The 22,877-nt window shown below is 47.9% G+C and overlaps 1 protein-coding gene across 1 annotated transcript in view; it reads right to left on the bottom strand.

Annotated features, from left to right (window-relative positions):
* Positions 1-488: 488 nt before the first annotated feature.
* Positions 489-22,877, bottom strand: part of SLC6A13 (solute carrier family 6 member 13) — a 31,943-nt gene continuing 9,554 nt past the window's right edge. Inside the window, exons 6-15 of the mRNA XM_058021874.1 lie at positions 22,285-22,417; positions 17,917-18,051; positions 8,762-8,865; positions 5,978-6,102; positions 5,336-5,448; positions 5,052-5,189; positions 3,910-4,012; positions 3,191-3,291; positions 1,973-2,143; positions 489-950 (exon numbers count right to left, since the gene is read on the bottom strand). Of these exons, the coding sequence (XP_057877857.1) occupies positions 831-950; positions 1,973-2,143; positions 3,191-3,291; positions 3,910-4,012; positions 5,052-5,189; positions 5,336-5,448; positions 5,978-6,102; positions 8,762-8,865; positions 17,917-18,051; positions 22,285-22,417 (1,243 nt within the window). The 3' untranslated portion in view covers positions 489-830. The remainder of the gene's footprint in view (positions 951-1,972; positions 2,144-3,190; positions 3,292-3,909; positions 4,013-5,051; positions 5,190-5,335; positions 5,449-5,977; positions 6,103-8,761; positions 8,866-17,916; positions 18,052-22,284; positions 22,418-22,877) is intronic.

Below are 22,877 nucleotides of genomic sequence, written 5' to 3'. Positions count from 1 at the left end.
AGGAAAACCAAAATTACTGGCTCCAGAGCACCTGGAAGGTAGTCAGCACTAAAAAACACATACATCTGCAGAGGGGAGGGAGAGCTTCCCATGATCGCTCACTTGCAAGAAGAAAACACAAATCCACATGCTGCAGACCCCAGGAACAGCCTGGTGACTCATCAGACAGATGACATTTCTGTCTGAGATCTGGCAGTGGCTCCAGCAGAAGGTGGCATTGCACTCTTCACCCCGGGCCTGCCACTCAGAGAAGCTCTGAACCCTTGTTTCCTGTTTTCCTTCCTACCCTAAGCAAGCTTCCTCTCCTCTGGCCACCTTCCCATATCACTGTGCCAGTGCAACAGAGATCCAGACCTGGGTGCCCAGAACAGCTCAGCTGACACACATCTCACCTTAACATGCTGTTGGCAAGGAATGCCAGTGGGACAAAATAGAGACAGAGCAGATCTAGTCAGGAAAAACATAGATTTAATGGAATGTATGGAGAAGCTCCCAAAGTCCACACTGGAGCCACAGCTCTGACTCTGACACTTTACTCCAGGGTCAGTCCTTCCTTTCTGCCCACCAGAAGCCTGGGGATGCTCAGGAACACTGGTGCTTGATGTGCCCCTTCAGAGCTCTCTCCAGGGAGAGAATTAAGGTGCATTGCTAACTCCACACACACCATCTTCATGGCAGCCTCTTCATCAGCTCTTCCAATCTTCCAGAGAAGGGAGCTCAGCCCAGAAATCCCTCTCCTCTTGGTGAGCGAAGAATCCTTGCGTTATCCAACATGTGGCAAAGGCTGTATAGAAACCATCCTGGGGGGAGGGACGAGAGCCACACTGGTCCTAGCAATGAGACTCGAGCTCTGTCAGCATCAGGAGGCCAGCTCTGGTAGAGGGAAGGGGCTGCTCTGTGCCTGGCCTGGAAGGCAAGTCCTCAAGTGGGCAGGTGAGTTGGCGGAACCTCTGGAAGGCAAAGACAGGCACTAAACATCTGCAAGGACAAAAAGTGACCTGGGCCCTCCCCTGCAGATCTGCTCACTAAATGCCAGACATATCCAAAATAAGGACAGTCAGTATTTCAGAAACCAAGGGGATAAACTCATCTTCCAACCACTTGTCCCATGGCAAGCACTGAGCACATGAGGTAGCTAACACAGGGATCATGAAGCAAAGCTTTGTCCTCCATTTGCTTCAGGCCAGGGATAGAAAACAGTCTGAAGGAAGGCTGATGATCAGGTTCCTCCAGGTCACATCCTCCATCAGCACAGAGCCTGTGCACACAGGATTTGCTTTAACTAGGACAAGTTCATAAGGGGTTACTGTCATACCACATCATGCTGTGCAGCCTTGCCTCTGCAGTTGTTCCCACTCCTCCCTGTGTGTGCTGGACACAGGGGTCAGGGGCCCATTGCTGTGACAACCCATTCTGGAACACTTGCAGGAGGCAGGAAATGAGAGGGATGCTGCGGGTTCAGGACTGTTTGTGAAATCTCACCCTGAAATCATGAGCTGTGGCAGGGATAGGATGCTCATCTGGAGCAAGGCCTGGTTTTCCAGCTCCCTGCCTCCCCAGTGTATTACAGGGCAACCAGCAATGCATCACTCTGGAAGCAGGACAGACCCAGAGCACTAAGACTGACGGGAACTCCAAATTCCCAGTGATTCCCTCCATTCCAACCCCATGGCCTCAGCACAGACTGGTGAACTCAGCTGACCATAATGCTCAGCGGATCTGGAGCTTTCTCAGAGCAAGTCCTCAAGCCTCAATTAAGGGCAGCATGGAGACCATCTTTATCCTCTCTATCTAATAACCTTTTTCCTGGTGGAACTTAAAAAAACAGGTCTGTTATAGCAATTAACTCATTTAATTGATTTATTCTGGGCTCCTTCCTAATCAACCTGCAACACACAAATGATTCCGCTGCAGGGCTGGAGTTCAACACAGAAGCACAGCCCATGCCCTGATCCCACAGCACCAACCTCACCTCTCTGAGTGAGCCTTTGATGGTGGAGAGTTTGTAGACGACCCAGAGAGGGATGCACACCATGGAGGAGAGGGCCAGCAGCCATCCCAGAGTGTCTCCCCACCACGGGTACACATACTTCTTGTTGTAAGTCAACGGGGTGTATTTGATCAAAGAAAACAGGAAGGTTGCCTGGCAAGGTGAACGAGACCAAGAAAAACAAGAGAAAGAAAATCAACACCATGAGCAAAGAGAGGTCTTCCTCATAAATACATATCTCCAGAGAGACTCATGGTAAAAAGGAGCATCTCAGAGCACCAACAGAGGAGACATCCGTTAAACAGGGTTTGCTGGGACAGCCCCCACAGGCAATGTCAGGACCCAGGACATTCCTCTGACAGCCTGGATGCCTCTAGACCCTGGCAAGGGGCTCAAAGACCTTGGTATGGAGTAAAAAACACCTGTGTCTTTGATTTTAGCCCATGGAAAAAATTACCAACTTTGTGTGTAGATTTACAAGCCACAAGAGTTTGAGTAGAATGATACCTAATTTGTCACAGGGTGAAAAAGTAGAATTTTGGGGTTTTAGAATAAGGGTTCAAAAAGCAAGATGGAGGAATCTGGGCGTGTTCTGTCCTTCTTCTTCTTCTTCTTGTCCTCCATCTTCTGCTGTGATGGTGACATTGTTTGCTTGGTTTAGAAGAGAGACAGACTGTCTAACATAGGTGATAGGTTTTGGAAAATTATTGTAAATAAAGTAGTTCTTAGTATAAAAAGTTAACACCACCCCAAGGGCGGTCAGTGTGCCATAAACTGACCTGCCAGACAGATCTCAGCAGGTCAGAGAAAAAGTGTAATAGATTAGAGAAAAAAACAACCTTAAAAAACAGAACTGACAAATCTCAACTTCTTCAGTCACGGAGCTGGAAAAAAAGACTTTCTAATACCTCAGGAGCCATTTCAACAACAAAAACCCAAAAGGGCAACACTGGTCATGACATCAAGGAGCTTGTCCCAACAGCAAACACATCTGTCACAACTGAGCCTCTCCCCATTTTTGAGCCCCACACGTGGCCCCCAAAGCTACAAGCACAAATAACAAATGGCCCCCATAGTCCAGGCCATATAACCCCCTATATATATGCACATCCCTCTGTATATATGTAGGTGTCTGTATCTCAGAGGCACCCAGCTCTGCCCATCTTCCTCCCCACAGCTCTTCCTCCTCAGTGTCCTCACCATGCAAACTGCAGGGGTGATGAAAAGCCAGCAGTATTTGATGAGGGGCCACGGCCGGTAGCCGATCATATCTTCAATGTTATCGTAGAAACGCTCAGCACCTGCAGAAGACAGCAAGGATAGGATCCCTCTCTGCCACCAGGGAAGGAGGGCAGCAGGGTCTGCGAGTCCAGGGTCCTGCTTCATCACTCTTTAGGTGCAATAGCCTCAGTGCAGCCAGTCAGGTCAGGGAGTTCCTCAGGAGTGTGGTCAGCTTCAGTCTTTGTCCTGGACTAACTTCCTGTCCTCCCACAACAGCTCAATAGGTCAGCAGGGCCAGCCCCTCAGCCTCTCCAAGGCTAGGACTTCAGCACAGGTTTTACCCATATCCAGTGACTGTCAAGACTGTGAGAGAGAACTCTCAAAATGTTTGAGTCTCAAGCCCTCTGAACACAGGTTGAGAAAAGATTTTTCAGATAGCTCCAATTTCCCAAGGAAGGAGCATCTCAAAACCAGGAACACATAGGAGCATGCAGGGGATATCTGCCAAGCAGATCCCCAGGGTGTTCCTGTGAGGAAGTCCCTGCCAGTTGAGTCCAGAGGCACCAAAGCAAAGGTTTAGATTCTGCCTTGCACTACAAAACAACTACCAAGTTAAGCTACCGACCAAAATTTTGAGAATGAACCAGACCAGACTGTGAGAGGCCAGAGCTGTGGATATCCCCCCAGTTCATACTCACCATAGACCCAGGCAATGCAGAGAGTCTCAAAGATGGCCACAAAGAGCAGGCACATGCCACTGGCAGCATAGTAATCAAAGAGCTGGAAGACATACATGCCACCCTGGGAAGGCCCAAGTGGGCAGCAAGGGGAGAGAGAGGGGAGAAGAATCAGGCAAAGAGCTAGAACCAGAGCAGAAAACAAACTCAGTATCTCCCCCAGAGCTGGAGGAACCTCCCTCTCTAGTTTTAGCCTAGAGAAAAGGCATATCCCTTGTGCCCAAGGCCCAACAGAGACATGCAGCCACCCTGCTGCTCTCAGGAGTCTCTGCAACCCTTCATTTCAATGCAGGGCAGCACAGCAGATGGCAGCTGACTGCCAGAGATTGTGGGGATGTTTTAGGAGAAGACAAAACCTAGGCAACTCTTGTAGCTGGAAGTGAGGATGGAAACCCCCCCTTTAAGATACACAATCCATCTGATTGACTTTGAAGTCCCAATTTGCAGAAGGAAATAACTGCATTCAGCCTGGCTGTTTCACTGCCCAGGTCTGTAGGGCTGCCTCCAAAACAAGCCTATGGGTAAATCCAGGCACAATGTTGCATGCACAACATGAGACAGCTTTTCCAAAAGTTATGCCCAAATGAAAACAGAAAGTGCCAAGAGCATTCTGGCAGCAGCAATCCACACACTCATATTGCTAGGTAGAGTTCAAAGTTTTAAACAAGAACAGTTTAGCTCCCAGGCAATTACAAGGGGAATACAGAGGATATCAGTATAATAGAGAAGGGGTGCCCTGAGGCCTGACAAGTTTTCTTATAGCAAACATTCCTGTAGCTCCATTCAGGAAGAAAGAGAATGACAAGGGCACTCCCCTTCTCATGCAACAGGCTACAGCTGTAAATGTTTGGTCTGTGTCAAGATAAATTTGTAACCAAAACATAGGTTGCCCAGAGCTCCAGCTATCAGTCCTGGCAGGAGAAGTATCAGGACTGTGACTGGCACAAGGAGTAAGGGCTGGAAGGGAAAACACGAATGGCATGAGAAGGGCAGGGCAGCAGGATGGGACTCAGCAGCAAGCTCTCGGCCCCAGTGTAAGACTTCACCACCCACCAAGTCCCACTCTGTCCTCTCAAGTACCAGGTGGTCTGAGCCCAAAATACCTCTGTGAGCATCACCAAGCCAACCAGATATGAGAGGATGGAGACCACCAGGATGAGGGTCTCCCGGCGGTTCTTCTTGCGGAAGATGGTGGGGTACATGTCCACAAGAGCTGTCACAAGACTCTCCACGCAGACAAACTGCAAAAAGCAGAGATCCCACCTCTGTCAGCCCATCCTGGCCAGCTTCCCAGCCCCACTGGCTCCCCCTCAGCCAAGCTGAAGCCTGTCCTGAAGAGACAGTGGCTTTTGTCTGGTAGGGAGTCACTCTGCTCCTGCAGCTTTACCTGGCTGTCCAGTCCCAGCAAGACAACCATCAGGAAGAAGAAGCACGCCCAGAGTGGGGAGAAGGGCAGCATGACCACAGCCCGAGGGTAGGCGATGAATGCTAGGCCAGGCCCTGCAGGGAGAAGGGCTTTCAGAGCAATGCCACAGCAGCAGCACAGCACAGCTGGTTCAGTCCTGCCCGAGGCAGCCACCCAGCCAAGGCACAGCTTGGGGCCATGCAGCCTCTCACTCCAGTAATACCTGTGCTGTGCATGAAACTCAGGCTCCTGAGCAGTGAGGGAGAAGCAGGAAGGGAGGTAAGGGGACACAGCAACCTCTGGCTGCTTCACTGTGGCAAGGGCCTGGCGCCAGGGGAAGCCTCTGAGGCCAGGGAGCACAGCACAAGCCTGGGTATTTGCCATGCAGGCACTTCAGCACCCTCCCCACAAGAGACAGCAGCTGCCCAACCCCAGACCTCACCCTTAGAGGCAGCTTTTATTGGGCTCAAACTTACTGCATCTCAGTACTTCATGAGTGTACACTCCTTTCTCCCCGCTTTTTGGAGGCAGAAAGCAAGGGATGAAGGGATGGGAATCTGCAGCTGCAGGCATCCCCCAGTGGCAGCACTCCCACAGCCCCATCCCACCAGGGCCTTCACTCACCTGACTCAGCCACGTTGGCAATGGGCACACCCTGCTCCTCTGCCATGAAGCCCAGGATGGAGAAGATGGCAAAGCCAGCCACAAAGCTGGTGCCACTGTTGAGGAAGCACAGGGCCACACAGTCCCTGGGAGAAAGGGGGAAAGCATCAGCCAGCTATGACCCACAACTCATGGCAGCCCCCCAGGACAGCACCTGCTTTTCTGCCCCAGCCAGGTGTCTCTCCCAACACATCTGCAGTTTGGCTCAGCATCAGGAGCTGCAGAAAGATGCCCCAGGTTGAACAACACAGCAGGACTCACCCAAGGTAAGCCTTGTCCAAGGACAGCATAAAGATGCATTGCTCACCTAACCTCTTGGCTTGTGAGATAGTCTTCCCGCACATCTAAATGCCAGGGTTTTTTTTTCCTCTCTCTCCCCTGGTCCCTCCTGTAGCAGCATGTAACAGTTTGTTTTTGTCTGAGAAGGGAACATTTTTTTTTCTTTAATAGATTTCTCAGACCAGTTACAATCTTCTGGGTTCTCAGCACTACTAGTTATCTCCTGGTCTTTGCATTACGAGAAAAAGATAATCACAGCCATCCAATTTATTTTCTCTGATCTATTCCCTTTTGTCTCTGTTTCATCTCATTCTCATCCATCAACACTTTAAACTGAACATCTCTTATCTATCCAATTCCTTTTTACGCTTGAGCCTCCCTGGTTCTCTTGTGACTGCAACCCTGGGGACAACAATAACATTTGCAGCATCATTCTGAGATATTCTGAACCAAACTGAATGCATCCCTTCTGGCATTTCATGGCCTGCTCTGACTTTATTAAATGTTACTCTGCAAATCCAGTGTGATTTTTCTGTATCAGAAAATAGCATTTTTGTATATTGTATAGCATTTTTGGGGCTTTGTGCTCCTCTGCTTGCATGTTAACTAGGTCAGAGCCCCTGCATCATACAAATTCAAATCACTCCTTCCAAAGCACAGCTCCTTGCACTGTCAAGGACTGCACAGCACCCAGCTCTGCCTTTGCATTTGGTTTCTAAGGCTCAAGGAATCTCCCAGCTAGAAAGCAAGGCCACACTCCACCAATCCCAGCTACACAATGGGAAGCCCAAACCTCATTTCTCCAGTTGCTATAAAGTGCCTGCTCTCCACTCAAATTATATTTTCAGTAATTTGATACAAATTCTCACATGTTTCAAATAGTTCCTTGTCCTTCCTGGTGTTTCTCCCTCTTTCCCCTGGATGTGTCCATGACAGGTGAAACCCTCCTTGGAAAGGCACGGGTTGAAAGGTGCTCTCCCATTATCTGGAAGGTGGGAAGGGGTGTCATGGTAGAGAGTAAAATGAGGGGATGGCCAGATCAAAGAGATATCTGCAGATTTACACCTGAAATGGAACCATGAAGACCTGAAGAATTCCCTTGCTGTGACAGGAAACAAGAAATGGTCAAGACTGTTTGATGGCCATCTTGGACCATTGCCACATGAACAAAGGTTTCTACTGCCCATATCCTTTTCCAGGTCACCCAGAATGGGTGACCTGGAAATAAAGTACCTGGCCTGGCACAACAAAGTGGGGCACCATGCTGATGTCCCTCTCCCCTGCTAAATCCTGGTTCTGTCTTCTTATCCAAATTAACTTGTAGAGCACAGGACTGTCTCATTAAAACTGAGTCCATGCCTGGGAAAGGCTGGTAAAAGTTTTGACACCAAAACTAAAATCAGTGTTCCTAGAAGAGCTAAACATATAGGGTAAAAGCACAGCACCATGTGCAGACAGAGGTCCACAGCAACTCCCAGCTGCAGTTACAGAGGGTCTTTACAACCCTTTTGCTGAGCAGCCCCTGTCGCCATCTCCATGTTACATATTAGACTGGGGATGCAAAGGGCTAAAGTCCAAGGACACGTTGAAGGCCAGAAACAGATCCATTATCTCTTATTTTCCTACGGTTTTTTCTCCCAAAACCAAATGTGGGAGAAGGGACATGAAAAGAAACAAGCATCCTAGCCCTGTTGTTGGAGAGGCAGCCCTGCAGCAGAAATGAACTCCTAAAGTGAAGAAAGATGCCAAGCAAGGATCATGTAGACAGCAGTGTCTCTGAGCCTTTGATAGCAACAACCACAATTTTGAATTTAAAACATGGGGGGAGAAGTCAGTGCAGGAGCAACCCAATCAGCAGAAAAAGTGTGTGAAGAGAGGTGGCCTCCTCTCACACAAGCCTTTTAACCCTGGGGATGGATACACCTACAGCAAAATGAGTTTATTTTCACTGGACCACTTCAACTCAGCAGCCTGATTCTATCTGGCAACCTGGTCCATTTCTGCTCCTGCAGTCCAGCATGCAATAAACAGAAGTCACATCTGCAGGCTCCTATGTAACCATATGAGATACACACAGGAAAACCCAGAGCACTGACAGAGTCACTGGGTCCAAATGAACCACAGAAGGATAAATCACAAGAGGAAAGGACTCCAGTTGAGAGCCATTAGATTTTACAGTTCTCCTTTCCCTGTCGCTGCTTGTGCACCCACATAATAATGGGGACTGTAATGTGGGCTGGGCTCACAAAGCTAGTGAAGAGGATCTAACTTTGAAGAGTGTGGAAGAGGGGACAGACAGACAGTTCCCTTGGGTATAAAGCACAGAGAACTTGATGTGGGGAGAAAACACCTGGAAAGAGGTTTTCTATGCCTTGAATAGAAACAAAAATCATGACACTTCCAATGCCAGCAGGCTCCAGCAGATCCCTCATGTTCAGGGAGGGGAAGGCTCGAGGCAGCAGTTACCTGTAGCAGTTGTTATGGTATTTGTTATAGCTGCCCAGAGCCGTCAGGCATCCCAGACAAATTGCATAGGAAAAGAAGATTTGAGTGCCTGCATCCATCCAGACCTGCAAGGGAGATGCAAACACAGGTGAGAAGACAAGGCCAGCACAGACACTGCACAGATGGGAAGAGGCAGAGCCCCAAGGCTGCTGTAAGCACCAGAAAGGCCAGGGATCAGAAGGCCAGCAGGACTCTGCATTGAAACAAGCCTTTTCTAGAAGGAGGTTGTACAGTGCCAGGAATTACAGTGCTCAGTGAGGCACCCACGGGGGCTAGGCATGCCAAAGGGAAGGGATACATCAGGAGCCTCATCCACCCAAATCACATATAGCTCTTCATCACCACCCTTCTTTCTCTGACAAATCTGCTGCACCCTGTGGCATTCACATTCCCTGAACATGATGCCTTCACCCAGGGTTTTTCTCCTGGGAAGTTGAAAGGCAGCGAGAGAAGCCTCAGAGAAAAAGGAAAACAATTCTTATCTCATTTGCTTCTCCTGTGTTGTGCTGATGTAAAATGTGTTTGGAGATTATTTACCCACAGATAATTGTTTCATTGGACTCGGCTGTGAGTTGTTTTGACTCATTGGCCAATTAGGGCCGAGCTGTGTCGGGACTCTGGAGAGAGTCACGAGTTTTCATTATAATTTTTTTAGCAGTCAGTAAGTATCTTTTCTGTATTCTTTAGTACAGTTCAGTATTCTTTAATATAATATAATAAAGTAATAAATTAGCCTTCTGATAAGATGGAGTCCTCCTCGTAATTCCTTCCTTTGTCAGGGGACTTGCATTTACAATAGCACCCTGTGATACTCAAAGCCTTCTATCAAGAGGAGACCAGATGAACACTTTCCATGAGAGCTGAAGGAGCCCTCTGCCACCAGGGGAAGGGCACTTGATTTGGGCAAGCCTAGTCTCCAACTGGCCTGCACAGGTACATACTGCTTGTGGTGATAGCCCTTCCCTCCAAGACCTAAGGTAAATACTCCAAAATTTAAATGAAATTCAACTGGGAGGGGAGAATGCTAGAAATAAACAGAGTTGACTGCAAAAGACAGCTCCTAAAAGAACATACAAAAACACTGTTATTCCCATGAGGCCCTTTGCTCTCACTGTCAATAACACATCCCAGGGCTCGGAGGCTGACATTTGTCAATGCCAAATTTCATCTGAAAGCCTAGCTGTGTGCAGTCACCAATTCAGGTACTGTCACTGCTTGCTGCAAACTACAGCAAAAGCAGCAACCAATGGTGGGGAATGAAGCAATGACAAAGATTATTAAATTAACCTCTGTTCTCTAAGATCTTTTTTTCCCTAGAGGTTCTATAAAACAGAGATAAGACAATCATTCAACAACGCTGAAGTGTAGCCACATTTCAAGACTAAAAAAAAGCAGAAATAAAATATTGCTGGGACAACTTTATGAGAAAAGTCTCCATTTGACTACACTCTCCTCTCCCAGAGTGGCAGTGCCAGTAAGCCCTCAAGCAGCAGCCTTGCCCCAGAGCCCCTCTGAGAAGAACAGGGGTCAATGCAAAGCACCACAGTGCTTTCCAGAGGTTTTGATGCCTTCAAATCACACCTGTATCTGTCAGCCAAGACCTCATGTCCTGAGGGAATGGTTGGCTGGGCAGCACCCTCCCAACCACCCCCATTGCTCATGCCACCCTTACCCAGTGCATGGTTCTGCCTTTCCTCTTTCATACTGGCCAAAATGCAACCGTGTAGTGACAGGTTTTGTTTTATATTTACTTCTCCTTCCTGGCTAATGAGCCTTACAAAGGCATGTTACAATCCCATTAACTACCATTTTCTCAGAAGAAATTCTGGATTTAGCTTAAGGCATAGATGCACAGAATAAATCTTCTCCCCACCCACTGCTGCAAACCCAGCAGAGAAAGAAGGCAAAGTGCTGCTAGGGCTAGGTTTGGTGAAACTGTTCTCCCTGACTCTTCTGCAAGCCACTTGCCTAACATTCAACCCCACCATCTTACGACCCCATGGAAACCCTGGACTCTGGGTTTCAGATCATAAAGGGAGTGAGATCCAATCTCTGATTTGTAGAACTGGAAGGGATGGGTGATGAGATGGGACTGGAACAACTAATTCGAGGCACTGGGAAGTCAAAAAAGTAATTGACCTCAGTGTATTTTACTCTTTTTGGAGATAAATGGGAAGATGGGTTTAGAGAGCAAGGTATTAATTTTTTTTTCAGTTCAAAGACATTAGAAATAGATCAAAGCCCTTTTAAAATTGATTCCTAAAGCATCAGTGTGCTCTTGGGCAGCACGGGCACACCTTTCATTTTGCAGCTATGTTTTAAGCACAGCAAGGCACCAAGGTGAGCTGGAGCAGCAGACACCTTTGCATCAATAATTTAAACATCTTTGCACAGACTGGAATCAAATGCTTTGTTAGATTTGCTTTTTATTTTGCTGTTCATTGATAGAGCTCTTGTTTTCCATCAAATTTGAGCTCAAAACACACCCTCTCATGGGGTTTGTAGCTCTTGTAGCTCCATTTGTCAAGATAACAAGACTTTTGCCATTAAGCTGCCTACCCCATGCCTGTCATAACATTAGACTCAGTTGATGCTTTTCTACCAGATTTAACAGTTGTCAGAAACCTCAAGGATATCAATTACCTATGAATTGCACAACAGTTAGGGAATGGGAAAAAGACAGGAACTCAGGGTCCCTACTGAGCAGAAAGCTACAGGGAAGAAGAGTCAACCAGTGTTAAATATCACATAAATCACACAAGCAAAGGAGAAACACCCCTCAGGCAGGAAAAGAACTGGTGCTTTACCAGCCACGGTGGAAGACAAATATCAAGAGGCCAAGCTTCATTAGCTCTGTGGTTTATGACATGGCTCATTTCTAAAATCCAGTGATAACCCTGCAACTTGTGTAGCAGAGGGGTCTGTGGGCTCCTCACTTCCCTGCCTGCTCTGCCCAGTCTCACACCTGTGGGGAGCACACCTGGCTGTGTGGGAGTCCAGCCCCAAAGGGATATCCTTAGGGAATACAGGACCTGCCTCAGCTTATGCTCCTGTTTGAAGCAAGGCAGCCTGTCACTAAAACCATAAATAAAGCTAAGCTTGAATGGAGAGCTTATGATCCTACTTAGCATGACTGTGAACCCCAGCTCAGGCTGTCTGCACATTATTTCAGGCATTAAAAGGTTACTGCAGCTCTTGGGCCAAAGACAAGAGACATCTACAATCTTCCCAGTTTCCTTGCAATTCCTGACTGCTTCCCCCAGATTTCTTGAGGAGGCAAAGGACTGATGCCATGCGTGCTCCTGACCCACTGCTGATGGGGTCAAGCAGCAGCAGCAAGTCCCAGGACTGTGGGGTCACTGGGAGTGGAAAGGGTCCAGCCTCCTCCAGCAGCACCACTGCCCATCCAGCCCCACAGGGCTCACAGGGGCTACACAGACCTGTTGTCATCATATTGCAAAAGTTCCATACCTTCTTGGTGATTTCTCATGGGTATCTCCTCACAGCACAACCAACAACCTCCAACTCTCTTCACAGCACAACCAACAAACTCCAACTCTCTTCACCACCAGCTAGCCCACTCTTTTGTAGCACTCATCTTCTTATTGGACACAGCTGCAGCCTGTTAAGGGCAGGGCTGTTCCTAATCTTTGGTGATTAGTACACCTGCAACTCCTCAGGGGTGAGACTGCCTTCTGCACTATATTTTCTTACATTCTATCCCTCCACACAGACCATTCACTTCAGCAAAAGCAGCTCAAACTTTTTCTCCCCAGCCTGCTGCCTGTGCTCATTTCTCTCCCTGTAGTGACTCAGAGAAATGGTTTTTTCAGCTGTTTCCCAGACCAGTCAGACTAAAAGGCTTCGCAGGGTCAGGCAGTGCTCTCTTTCCACTGCAGATAAAAGCATCCTGCTGTTCTCTGGCCACTGCTCCCAAAGAGACTGGTAAAGTTTATCCTGTTCAGATTTTGCTGGCATATTGGCAGAATGGGTATTTTGATTTAATTATTGTTTGCATTTTTCTAAGCCATCCAGTTTATTTAATTCATAATTCAAATTCTTTGAACATGTTGTTTGGTCCAGTTTGCAATAGCCTCCTATTCTGTTTTTAGCCAAAACATTTACACCTGAGCTGCAGTTATTCAAGATGGTTATGGCCATTCCTCTGTCTCTTAATTTTCTCAACAATATTCACTTTATTACATGTACTGAAATTTAATAGCTCCTAATACTGAAACAAGTCCTTTCTTAGGAAGTTCTCAAAGCACTTACATAATAACAGCAAAACCACTTTCAAGCAAAACATTATTGAACCCCAGTGGATGCCATACATCAAATATAGGTGGCATGCTGAGAAGCACTGAACTGTCCCCATCAGCAAGCAGAGACAGCACAGCACGTAGTGGGTACATGCTGTGTGGAGAGTCACACTTGGTGTAATGCATAGCAGAGAGCAAAACCCATCCAAATCTTGAGCTACAGTTCAAGCAGCATTTCTTTTGCTCACAACATCACGGCTCAGAGTCAGCCTGGGGTGCTGGGACTCCCCACCAGCCACCCACTGCACCACACAAACACATCCCTGCCTTGGAAAGGGACGTGGTGACTCCTAAGGTTTTACTGCAAGACTCTCAGGGCTCGATTTCCAGCATGCTGACATTCCCCTTGGCTCAGGGCTGGCCCACAGGCCCCAGCCCAAAGATGCAGCCCACGTCCCACCCTGCTGCACCAGCACAGAGCTGAGGCCCAGGGCAATGCTTCCCCCATCCCCATTCATCCCAGCAGACAGGAGACAGGGAATGGGGCACTGGCATTTGTAAAGTGTCCCCTGTTCCATCTGCCCAGCACCATGTTCCCAATCCCATCTGGTTGGAAATACTCCTTGGGAGTGAGGAACAGGGGCTTTGTTCCCCAGTTAATCTCCCTCTGCCAGCACCCAAGGCCCCCACAATGTCCTGCCTGAGAACACTGACCTCATGTTATCCCCACACCTCAGGGGCCTGGAGGGACATTTTGCACCCAGGAGGGCTCTCCCACCATTTGGGTTACTTTAAACATCACAAGAAAACAAACAGGTTTGCGGTTCGTCCCAAGGAACGCAGCTGCCTGCCCCGGGGAGGTGCAAAGGGGCAAGCGGGGCTCCAAGGGACGCTCCTCGCTGCCAGGCTTTATGGTCCTCCCCGCCCTGCTACTTGCGGGCTGACAGACAGACAGACAGCTGGCTTCATTCCTTCCTGCTATGTCAGCGCTGAGATCAGGCTCAGCAGGGCAGCAGGGCTGGGAACAGGCATGGAACAAGGAGGCGGAGAGAACCACCCGGCTGCGCTTCTCCCCACAGGGATGCGCTGCTCCGGCAAGGCAGAGCAGAGGATTCCAGCCCCGAGCCCCTCTGTCCCGCTGTGGGAGCACCAAGCTCTCCCTGCCTGCTGCCCGGTGCCTGCCCTCTGTGCCCGGGGCCATGTGGGAGCAGTGTCCGGCTCGCAGCCCCTCTGCCGGGGCTGTGGGGACAGGCAGGGCCCTGTGGGTGACAATCGGGGCCCTGTCGGTGCACACGTCCGCACACGGCACAGCGGGAGGAACAAACACCCGCCCGCCGAAGGGGAAAGCTGTGCAAACCCGGCACGCCGGGTCAGGACACGGCCCTGCTGGGAAAACAATAAATACAGGGAACAAATAATATTTAGCAGGTCTGTGGTCGCCCTCCCGCTCACAGGGAAGCAGCAGCGTTTGCTGGCCGTAGAGCAGCAGCGGGAAGGGGCTGGATTTGGGGCTCTGACCCCTTCCCAGCATGGCTTCAGGGGCCCAGGGTTAACCCAGCGGGTCCTGGCCCTGCAGGATGTACGTATCTCTCATCCTCCCTGTGGTGGCTGGAGAGGCTTATCCTTAACTCAGCATTGATGTGAGAGCTGCCCTGGCTCAAACCATGACCTCAGCATCCTCCCTCTGCAGCCACAGGCACAGTGGGAAGACCTCCCCAAAAATCTGGGGGCATCTTCTCTTGCCTTCCCTTTCTGTCCTGTCTGTTGGGAAACAAGAGCTATGAAGGAAATCTGCAGGGGCAAACACTCCAAAACCCAATCCTCAGGGAAATAGGTGAAAGAAAATGAGAGGGATGCAGGGAAGGATATTCAGAAATAAATTAGGGAAGGATATTCAGAAATAAATGCTCAATTCCGCTGACTATTGGCACCTCCTGCGCTTCCCTGCCCCAGGACTGGGTTACAGCCCCCAAATCAGGGGTCTCCACATCTGGGATAAGTGGAAAGCAACTTATCACAGAAGCTTCTTTCTTTATATAGACTGGATAAAGCACAAGCAAATACAGCAGGGTGGGTGTTTTCTAGAAATTTCAAGAGGAAAATAAGAGTGGGAGGCTTTGAGAAACATTTGCTGCTTTTCCAGAGAAACACAAACTCTGAGCATAACAGCAGCCTCTGAGCACAACTTCATTCTCACTCAGCATTAAACCAAAGGAAATTTAGCTGAGACTTGGTACCAGAGTGAAAGGAGACTATTACATTTCTTCTCTTTAAAGCAAACCCAAACACACAAGACAGTCCTTTCTGCATTAGCCCCACCTGTCCTCTCTTTATATCTGTCTGTCTGTCTAAACAGTGACTGGCAGTGATATGAAAGCTTCAATCAACAGAAAGCCTGACAGCACCTGATAAAATTATTTTAATGACAAGTTTTACACACTTAAATCTTAGTTCTACTCTGAATTCCTCTCATTTCATCTTCTCACTGGTGGATCCCACTATGCATCCCTCTCCTTAATCACATTCATAAATTTCCAGCATTTCCTGCTGAATAAAACAAGTGATAAAAGCGATAAATGCAAAGGGTGATCAAAAGTACAAATAGAGGATGATCCCAAGACCCTCTGTTGGTCCACACTATGAAACACACAGGATGCATCTGGAGCACAGCAATGCAGTCAAGGAGTGAGAAAAGACTTTGGGTCTAGTTATGACTGACATGCTAACATCATAATATTAAATAATATACATATTAAGAAAATGAGCTATGAGCTCGTTTTTTTATATTTTTTTTTCTGTAGGGACATGCAGTTCAAAATAGAATTTTGCTGTTATCTGCTCATATTTAAGCATAACTGGCCTTCCTTATTCAACACCTTGGTTTGGCAGCTCTCTGTATGGTCTGATCTACCTATCAACTGCAATTCATTTACCATTTTAATTATAGGCATTTCACAGATTGAGGAGATGAAGATGCAGGAAGATTTAGGGCACTTCACAGCCAGAAGAGACCATTACCAATCAGCTCAACTGAGCTCTCATAGACAGGATTTCCCAGTTCTGTCCAAGGTCACTTGGCAGGTGAAAAGCAATGATTTCCACACACCAGCCTGATATTCTGACATTTAATCACGTCTCAGCTGTTGCTGCTCCCCTGGTAGAATCTGATAAATAATTCATCCCCTCTTTTCACGTAGTTTTTCATATACTTTAGAGGAACTTTGATTTTAGCCTCTTGCATATTGTTTGCCCTTTGTTAAACCTCCCCTTGAGATGCCTTCTCATAAGGCTTAGATTGGAGAGGTCATTTTTTTTTCAATTTCCAAAATCCTTTCCCAAGCATTAAAGAATATTCCATTTTTCAAGGCAGTGCAGAACTGCTGGTAAACAATTACAGCTCGCTGTCCTGTGAGCACAAATTAATTCTAATCAGCTTGGTCCCCATGGGCTGGCAGGACTCACATCACAGTCCCGGTGCAGAGACAGGAGGGCACAGCCACACCTGTGTGGGGCTTGGGGCACAAATCTTTCCCTCTCTGATGGGAAGACACAAGAGAAGACTCAAGCCCTGCTGCACAGTTCAGTAGGATGGTTAAAACACGCTAGAGGAAGGCAACCATCACTGCCAAATCCTGCTTTTCTGTCTCAGAAGTAAAGCATTCATCAGGGAGTGTGGAGTGGGGGGGAGAAGAAAGTTTTCCTCCCTTGGTTCAGCAGTGTTTTCCTCCCCTTGTTCGGAGCCATCCTGTTACTTTGAAGGGTTACTCTGCCTTTCTGCCAGTATTTCCTAGGCTGGAAGGAAGGTCTGCTTCTAAAGCCCAGGCTGCAATTGAAAAGGTTTGCCAGGACAGACCTAATGAGGACACAGCTAGAACCAGCCATGTCACGCCTGAGGTGGCTTAGTTCAGTCCCCTGGGCAACACAGCCACGGTAACAACAGGACTTTTCATGAGAGAAGGAGCACCACTCAAAAATATTGTTTCATTTCAAAAGCCTCTTGCACCTCATCAGTGCAGAGACAGCAAACACAGACCTGTTCTCACTCTTCCATGCTTTTCTGCACCTCCATGCTGATGGAGCAGCAGCTCCTGCCATACATCCACCAGCACTTATGTTCCCATTTGCAAAAGTAATAACCTAGCAGTGGTGCTAGACCAGAAAGAGTTAATAGGGTTACAAAGGGTTTTGCTGGCCTATTTTCCAGGCAGGCACCCTTTAATCTCCTTTGGAAACACCTTCACACAAAGGCTGGTACAGTAGCTCAGCTGGAGCCAGGATTTAACATGGAAGAACTTGTCCCAAAGAGATTAAAAGCAGCAGTCGGGCTCTGACCCGCCTGTCAAACAGGCAGGAATTTCTCACCAGGGATGGGAAGGAGAGAAAGGCAGCCAGGTCCCAGGGACTGCTGCTGCAGCATGCCATGGCTCCCACCATCCATGCACCCAGCATGCTTCCCAAGGGAGATGGAGCAAGTGTGCCAGGAGCAGGGCTCATCCCCACAAGCACAATGCAAAGGGGCACCCCATACACTGTCTGGCTCCACGGCAGAGGAGCCTCCCCAGGAATGGGAGGGATAGCTTGCACCACTCAGGAGAAAGGATTAAATCCCACTGCCCATACCCCTGAGCAATTCAGACTCAACTCAGACAGGAAAACAGCCCTGGAGGGCAAGAGAGCAGGGACTATCAGAAAAGACATCAGTATCACAGCTCTGCCTTACAGCCCCAGGGGGGCAAAAGAGGGGTCAGAAAGTAGAAATTGGAAGGAAAAGAGTAGGAAAACAAAAAGGAGAGAGTGAGGGCTGCCAGAAGAATCCATGCAAGCACAGCTTAGCCATTCATCCCCCCTCCACCTTACCTGAGGGTCTCCAAGGCGACTGATGTCTGGATAAAGGTAAAAGAGGATTCCCTGGGCTGCCCCAGGTAAGGAGACTCCCCTGATGAGCAGAACAATCAGCATGACGTATGGGAACGTGGCAGTGAAATATACCACCTGGGAAGAGCAGGAAGGGACAAGTGTGAGAGAGAGCATGGGCCACAGCACACAGTGCCAGCCAGCAGCACAGCACTCATCCCTGGGCAGGAAACAGGTCAGGCTGCTTTGCTGAGCACCTTGCTGTCTCCTGCAGGAGAAAGAAACATGTTTTAAAATGCACTCAGGAAATGTATGACATGCCATTGTGTGCCTGGAGCCAGAGAAAATCTTTCTAGTCCTAGAGCAATCCAGACCCTGAGCCAGGCTGTCAGCAGGTTGGACTCAGAGTGGGTCTTCTGAAGCCAGTGGTGTAATATCTACATGGATCAGGGAAAAAGCTGCCCCCAGTATCCATCTTCACATCCCTACTCCATAATCTGAGTGACACACAGTCTCTTCTCCACAGCATTTAGTGGCAAGGGTGAAGGGGTCTGCAGGTAACACCTTGAAACGTGATTGCCACTGAAGGACCACCAGGGACAATGCTGGGGGTCCCCAGCTCAGAGCTGGGACTGGAAAGGGGGGTGTGCCCAGCCCTTCCCACTGCAGTGACCTCATCATGGGCATTTCAGGCAGAGCAGGGCTGCAAGTCTCAGAATTGCCGCTAAGAATGCAGACCCAAAATGTGGTATTCACATCCTCTTTGAATAGAGAGAGACAGAATTCTCTCTCCCATGATTTTTCCTAGGGAAGGCAGTGAGAAAGCTCAGAGAGAGATGAGAAAACAATTCTTATCCCTACTTGCTGCGCCTGTTGTTTGGCACATGTGGAATGTGTTATGGAGATTGTTTACCAAATGGAGATTGTTTACCAAAGGGGATTTGTTAATTGGACTCTGCTGATGGGTGTTTGGACTGATTGACCAATTAGGTCAAAGCTGTGTCATGACTGAAAGCATCACAGGTTTTTCTTTAGTATAGTATAATAGAGTGTAATATAATATAGCTGGATACAGCATTTGTTCAGCATTCTGAATCATGGAATCAAGGTTCTTTATTCCCTGCCTTGATGCACCCTGCACTGATACTTGAACATGTGTCCTCTTGCTTTTTCTATCACTAGCCCCATGAGCATTGCAGACATACTCAGGTAGGGTTAAAACCACTAGCAAAGGAGCGACATCCCTTGGGGAAAACCAGTATCAGATAATCCTTTCAGGGACTTCTCTACCTCTGGTAAATGTGACACTCAGTTTGGGGACTACCAGGGTGCTTTCAGGACTGTTCGGGCTATTTACTGCAGCATGCCACAATGACACTACATTACAGTCTGTTTCCCACACAAACTGATATTGAGAGCTCATGCAATCTCCTCAACAATTCAAGTAATGTGAATAATCCTTTTGCATTGCTTCCACACCTTAAAGAATTATTGGCCATCTTGAGAAGAGGTTGTTCATTATCATGCTAGGCCAAAAACAGAAATGTTTCTTCTTCAGGATTTTTCCTGTGTGGACGTGCTGAGCAATGACTTGCATCAGCATGCTTCACCTGAATGCTACCCTACAGCTCTTTTCTCAGCTCTGGCAGTTGTGCACTGGAGAGCTCATCTCTGGACAAAGTGCAAAATGTAATGATGTGAAGTAACCCATTTCTCACACCTGCCCATCCATCCAGAATAAGTTGCTTTAAAATCCCAAAGCCCACGATCTCTTAGTGGGAGTCACAGGCTGTGACTCATCTTTGGCCATTTCTGTGTTAGGGGACATCCTGCTGAGAACAAGCATCTGGTTTCCCTGGACAGTATGACCACTTCTGCTCTGCCCCTGGGTAGTCTTTATGATCTGAGCAGTAATTCACAACAAGATTTTTTCTGGATCTACTCTGATAGACTCCATCTGAATAAAGCAATGTCCAAAGCACCTGATTCTGTGAGTCCTTCCCTAAGACAGGACACACACCCTCCAGTCATTCAGTTTTGTATTGTAGGACAGGATTTGAAATATATCCCATCCTTGAAAAAAAACCCAATACTAGATTATCATCTCTTTCTGCAGCTCCAGGTTTTCCATTCATTTCATGTGCTCTGCCCTATGTATCTCAGCAGTCTTGGATAACACTGACACAAAGGTCAGTGAAAAATACCTCCTTGCTGAGGATCTGGATTGCCTGAGATATCTGGAGCAGCTTCATCCCTGTCCCTCTGAATCTGCATCCTGAACACTGTAGAAACCAAGGACAGGATCCTTCAGCAAGTAAATTTCTCATAGTCTCAAATTTTCAAGGAGCTTCTGATTTAGAGCTGTACAGTGACAGTAATCAAATCTGCAGGTCCTGCAAGTTTAACCGTCATCACTGTATTTACCACACAACCAAAATCTTCCTTCAGGAAATAATGGGATGCAAGTCTAAGCTTTCTCAGCCCATGAAAGCAAGATTAAAAACAAAAATCATAAAAACAACTCATTGTCTTTGAACCTTAGTGCACATTCTTCCAGGATGCCAGGTTGCATCTCTAATCTCTAAATAACATCAGTTTTAGGAGCTCAGGGTACAAACTGGTAGTTGTCTGGCATATGATTTGGATTCATATTTTGGTAACATCCTATTGCTTTACAGCCTGTGTGAATTACTGTGTTAAGTTTTTCACTCCACAGCCACTCACACCTCCACCGAGACCTGAATTTGGAGAATGCTTTGCTGGATTAATATTGCCAAACTTCTAACAATAGGAACATCTGGATCCAATGAGATATTACTCAGTGTTTGGCTCAGACCCAATATTTTTTATTTTTTGGGCATTGTTAGCACTTACATCACTAGGAGCCTTGCCGGGATCAGTGTGATTGTTGTGTCACATGCTGGTCAACAACATCCAGGGTTTTATTTGAACCTGATCCACATGCCTGTGCAAAGTGGTTCCATCTGTGACAACCTCCTGCCTGTGGGAGTGCTCCTGGGGTCAGGCAGGCCCTGTGCAGGAGGATGAGAACCACTGCTGGTCTGAGTAGGGTGATTTCAGCTCAGGGTGCTGACCCTCCACAGGCAAATCCTCAGAATTAAGGAATATTTCTTTCCCAGTGGGATTATATTCCTGCAGCCATCACTTTAGTCAGATTATGAAATATGTGGAAGGCTGATAAATCTATGGACACTGTTGCTTCAATGAAAGAAGGTTTCTGTTTTCAGGATCTCACCATCACTAGTACTTTTTGCTAAAAGTCACTTGCATTTGACTGAGAACTTGTATCTAAAATAGATGGAATTCAGGACTTCCCACACTACATTTGCTGTATCTTCATATCATATTTGCTGTTATTAGACTGCCTCTGTTTTCTTTTACCAGGCCACCACAGCAAGCAATTGCTCTTTTCTTCTAATTTTACTCCATGGAAACCAGAAAATATCATCCCTGCAAGCTGCTTGATTTGCCTGTCATGTTCCATAATCCCAGGCCATTCTGAAAGCAAGAGAAACTGCTAACATCCAATGCCATCAACTTGGTAGAAATGGGTGCAGCTAAAGTTTACACCCCATTACACATTATGGCTTGTTGAAGACACCATTTAGGAAATACACTAAACCTTTTCATTTCAATCTGTTCTTGCTGGCTCCAGACAAAGCTAACTGGGAATGGGGTCAGGAGGCAGTGGCAGAAACTAAGTCATGGGGTCAGTGCAAATCAGAGTGGCACACTCTGTAACAGACAGCATGGAACGGAGCTGGACAGCAACACCAGTTTTTTCCCCAAAAACTTTACAAGAAATAACTCTGGCGTTACTAGTGTGGGGATAGAAAAAGGAGGCCTTTACTGCTGGAGAACATGAGCAACTGTAGGAAGAGTTGGGACAAACAGAAAGCGCAAAAAGACAGCTCCTATGGTGCTGAGGCAGAGAGGGCTTTGGGGCCATCATGGTTACCTTTCTTTATATCTAATGATTTTGAAAATTTTCCTGCTGGACTTGCCAGCAGAGGCAAGAACATGCTGCTTGTTCATGCTGTGGTGGGAAGGAAGGGAACATGCAACCACCCAGACAGAGGAAGACTGCAGGATGTCCTCAGCCTGTGGATGGAGAGGAACTAGATGGGGATATACACCTTGGATGCTCTGAGATGCCTCAGTGCTCCCATCCTTTCCTACCCAAAACCACAGAGCCTGGCTCACACTCCTGCTGCGCACTGAGCCCTACAGGCTCCCACCGGCTCATACAGCCAGTGGTTCCCAGGGGACCTCAAGGACCTCTCTGAACCTGTAAAAGGTGAGCAGAACCAGTGCTGTGGCCAAGAGGCTTGACCAGAACCAAGGACTCACCTTGCCCGTGGACTTGACCCCTTTCCAGATGCAGAAGTAGCAGATGATCCAGGCCAGCAGCAGACACAGAGCCAGCTCCCAGCGGAGACCACCCAGGTGCTGGATGCCATCAGAAATCTTTAGCACTCGCCTCCTGCATTGGGGGAAGCAAAGAAACATGCAGGAGTCACTGATGCTGGCCACTAATATTCCCAACACCAGGCTGGTTCTCACCTCCTTAGTGCCTGGTGGCTTTGGGGAGAAAAGCTGTCTTACTGACAAGGTTCAGGTCTGAGCTGAAAGCCTCAGAGAAATTAAGCTGTGCCCTTCTCTGAAAAATCCTGCCAGCCATGGACACACAAAGTTCACCTACTTTTCTGCCACGCTGCAATCCTCAAAGTCAGGGGTACACTGCACTTACCATGCAGAATCCATCAGGATCACCCAAAAAGCAATGCTGTCCAACCCCTTCTCCCTAGCACACTTCTCTCTTTTGAGGCAGCCCTCAAGACACAGAGGAGCACAGCATCCCATTTTGGGACTAAGACCCAACCACCACCACCATAATCCCCACTGCACAGTCAGAAGATAATCTTTTGCCAAACAATCATATT

The sequence above is a fragment of the Melospiza georgiana genome, chromosome 4, assembly GCF_028018845.1.
Source record: "Melospiza georgiana isolate bMelGeo1 chromosome 4, bMelGeo1.pri, whole genome shotgun sequence".
NCBI lineage: Eukaryota > Metazoa > Chordata > Aves > Passeriformes > Passerellidae > Melospiza > Melospiza georgiana.
The sequence above is the reverse complement of the archived record's forward strand: the minus strand, read 5'-3'. Positions and strand labels throughout refer to the sequence as shown.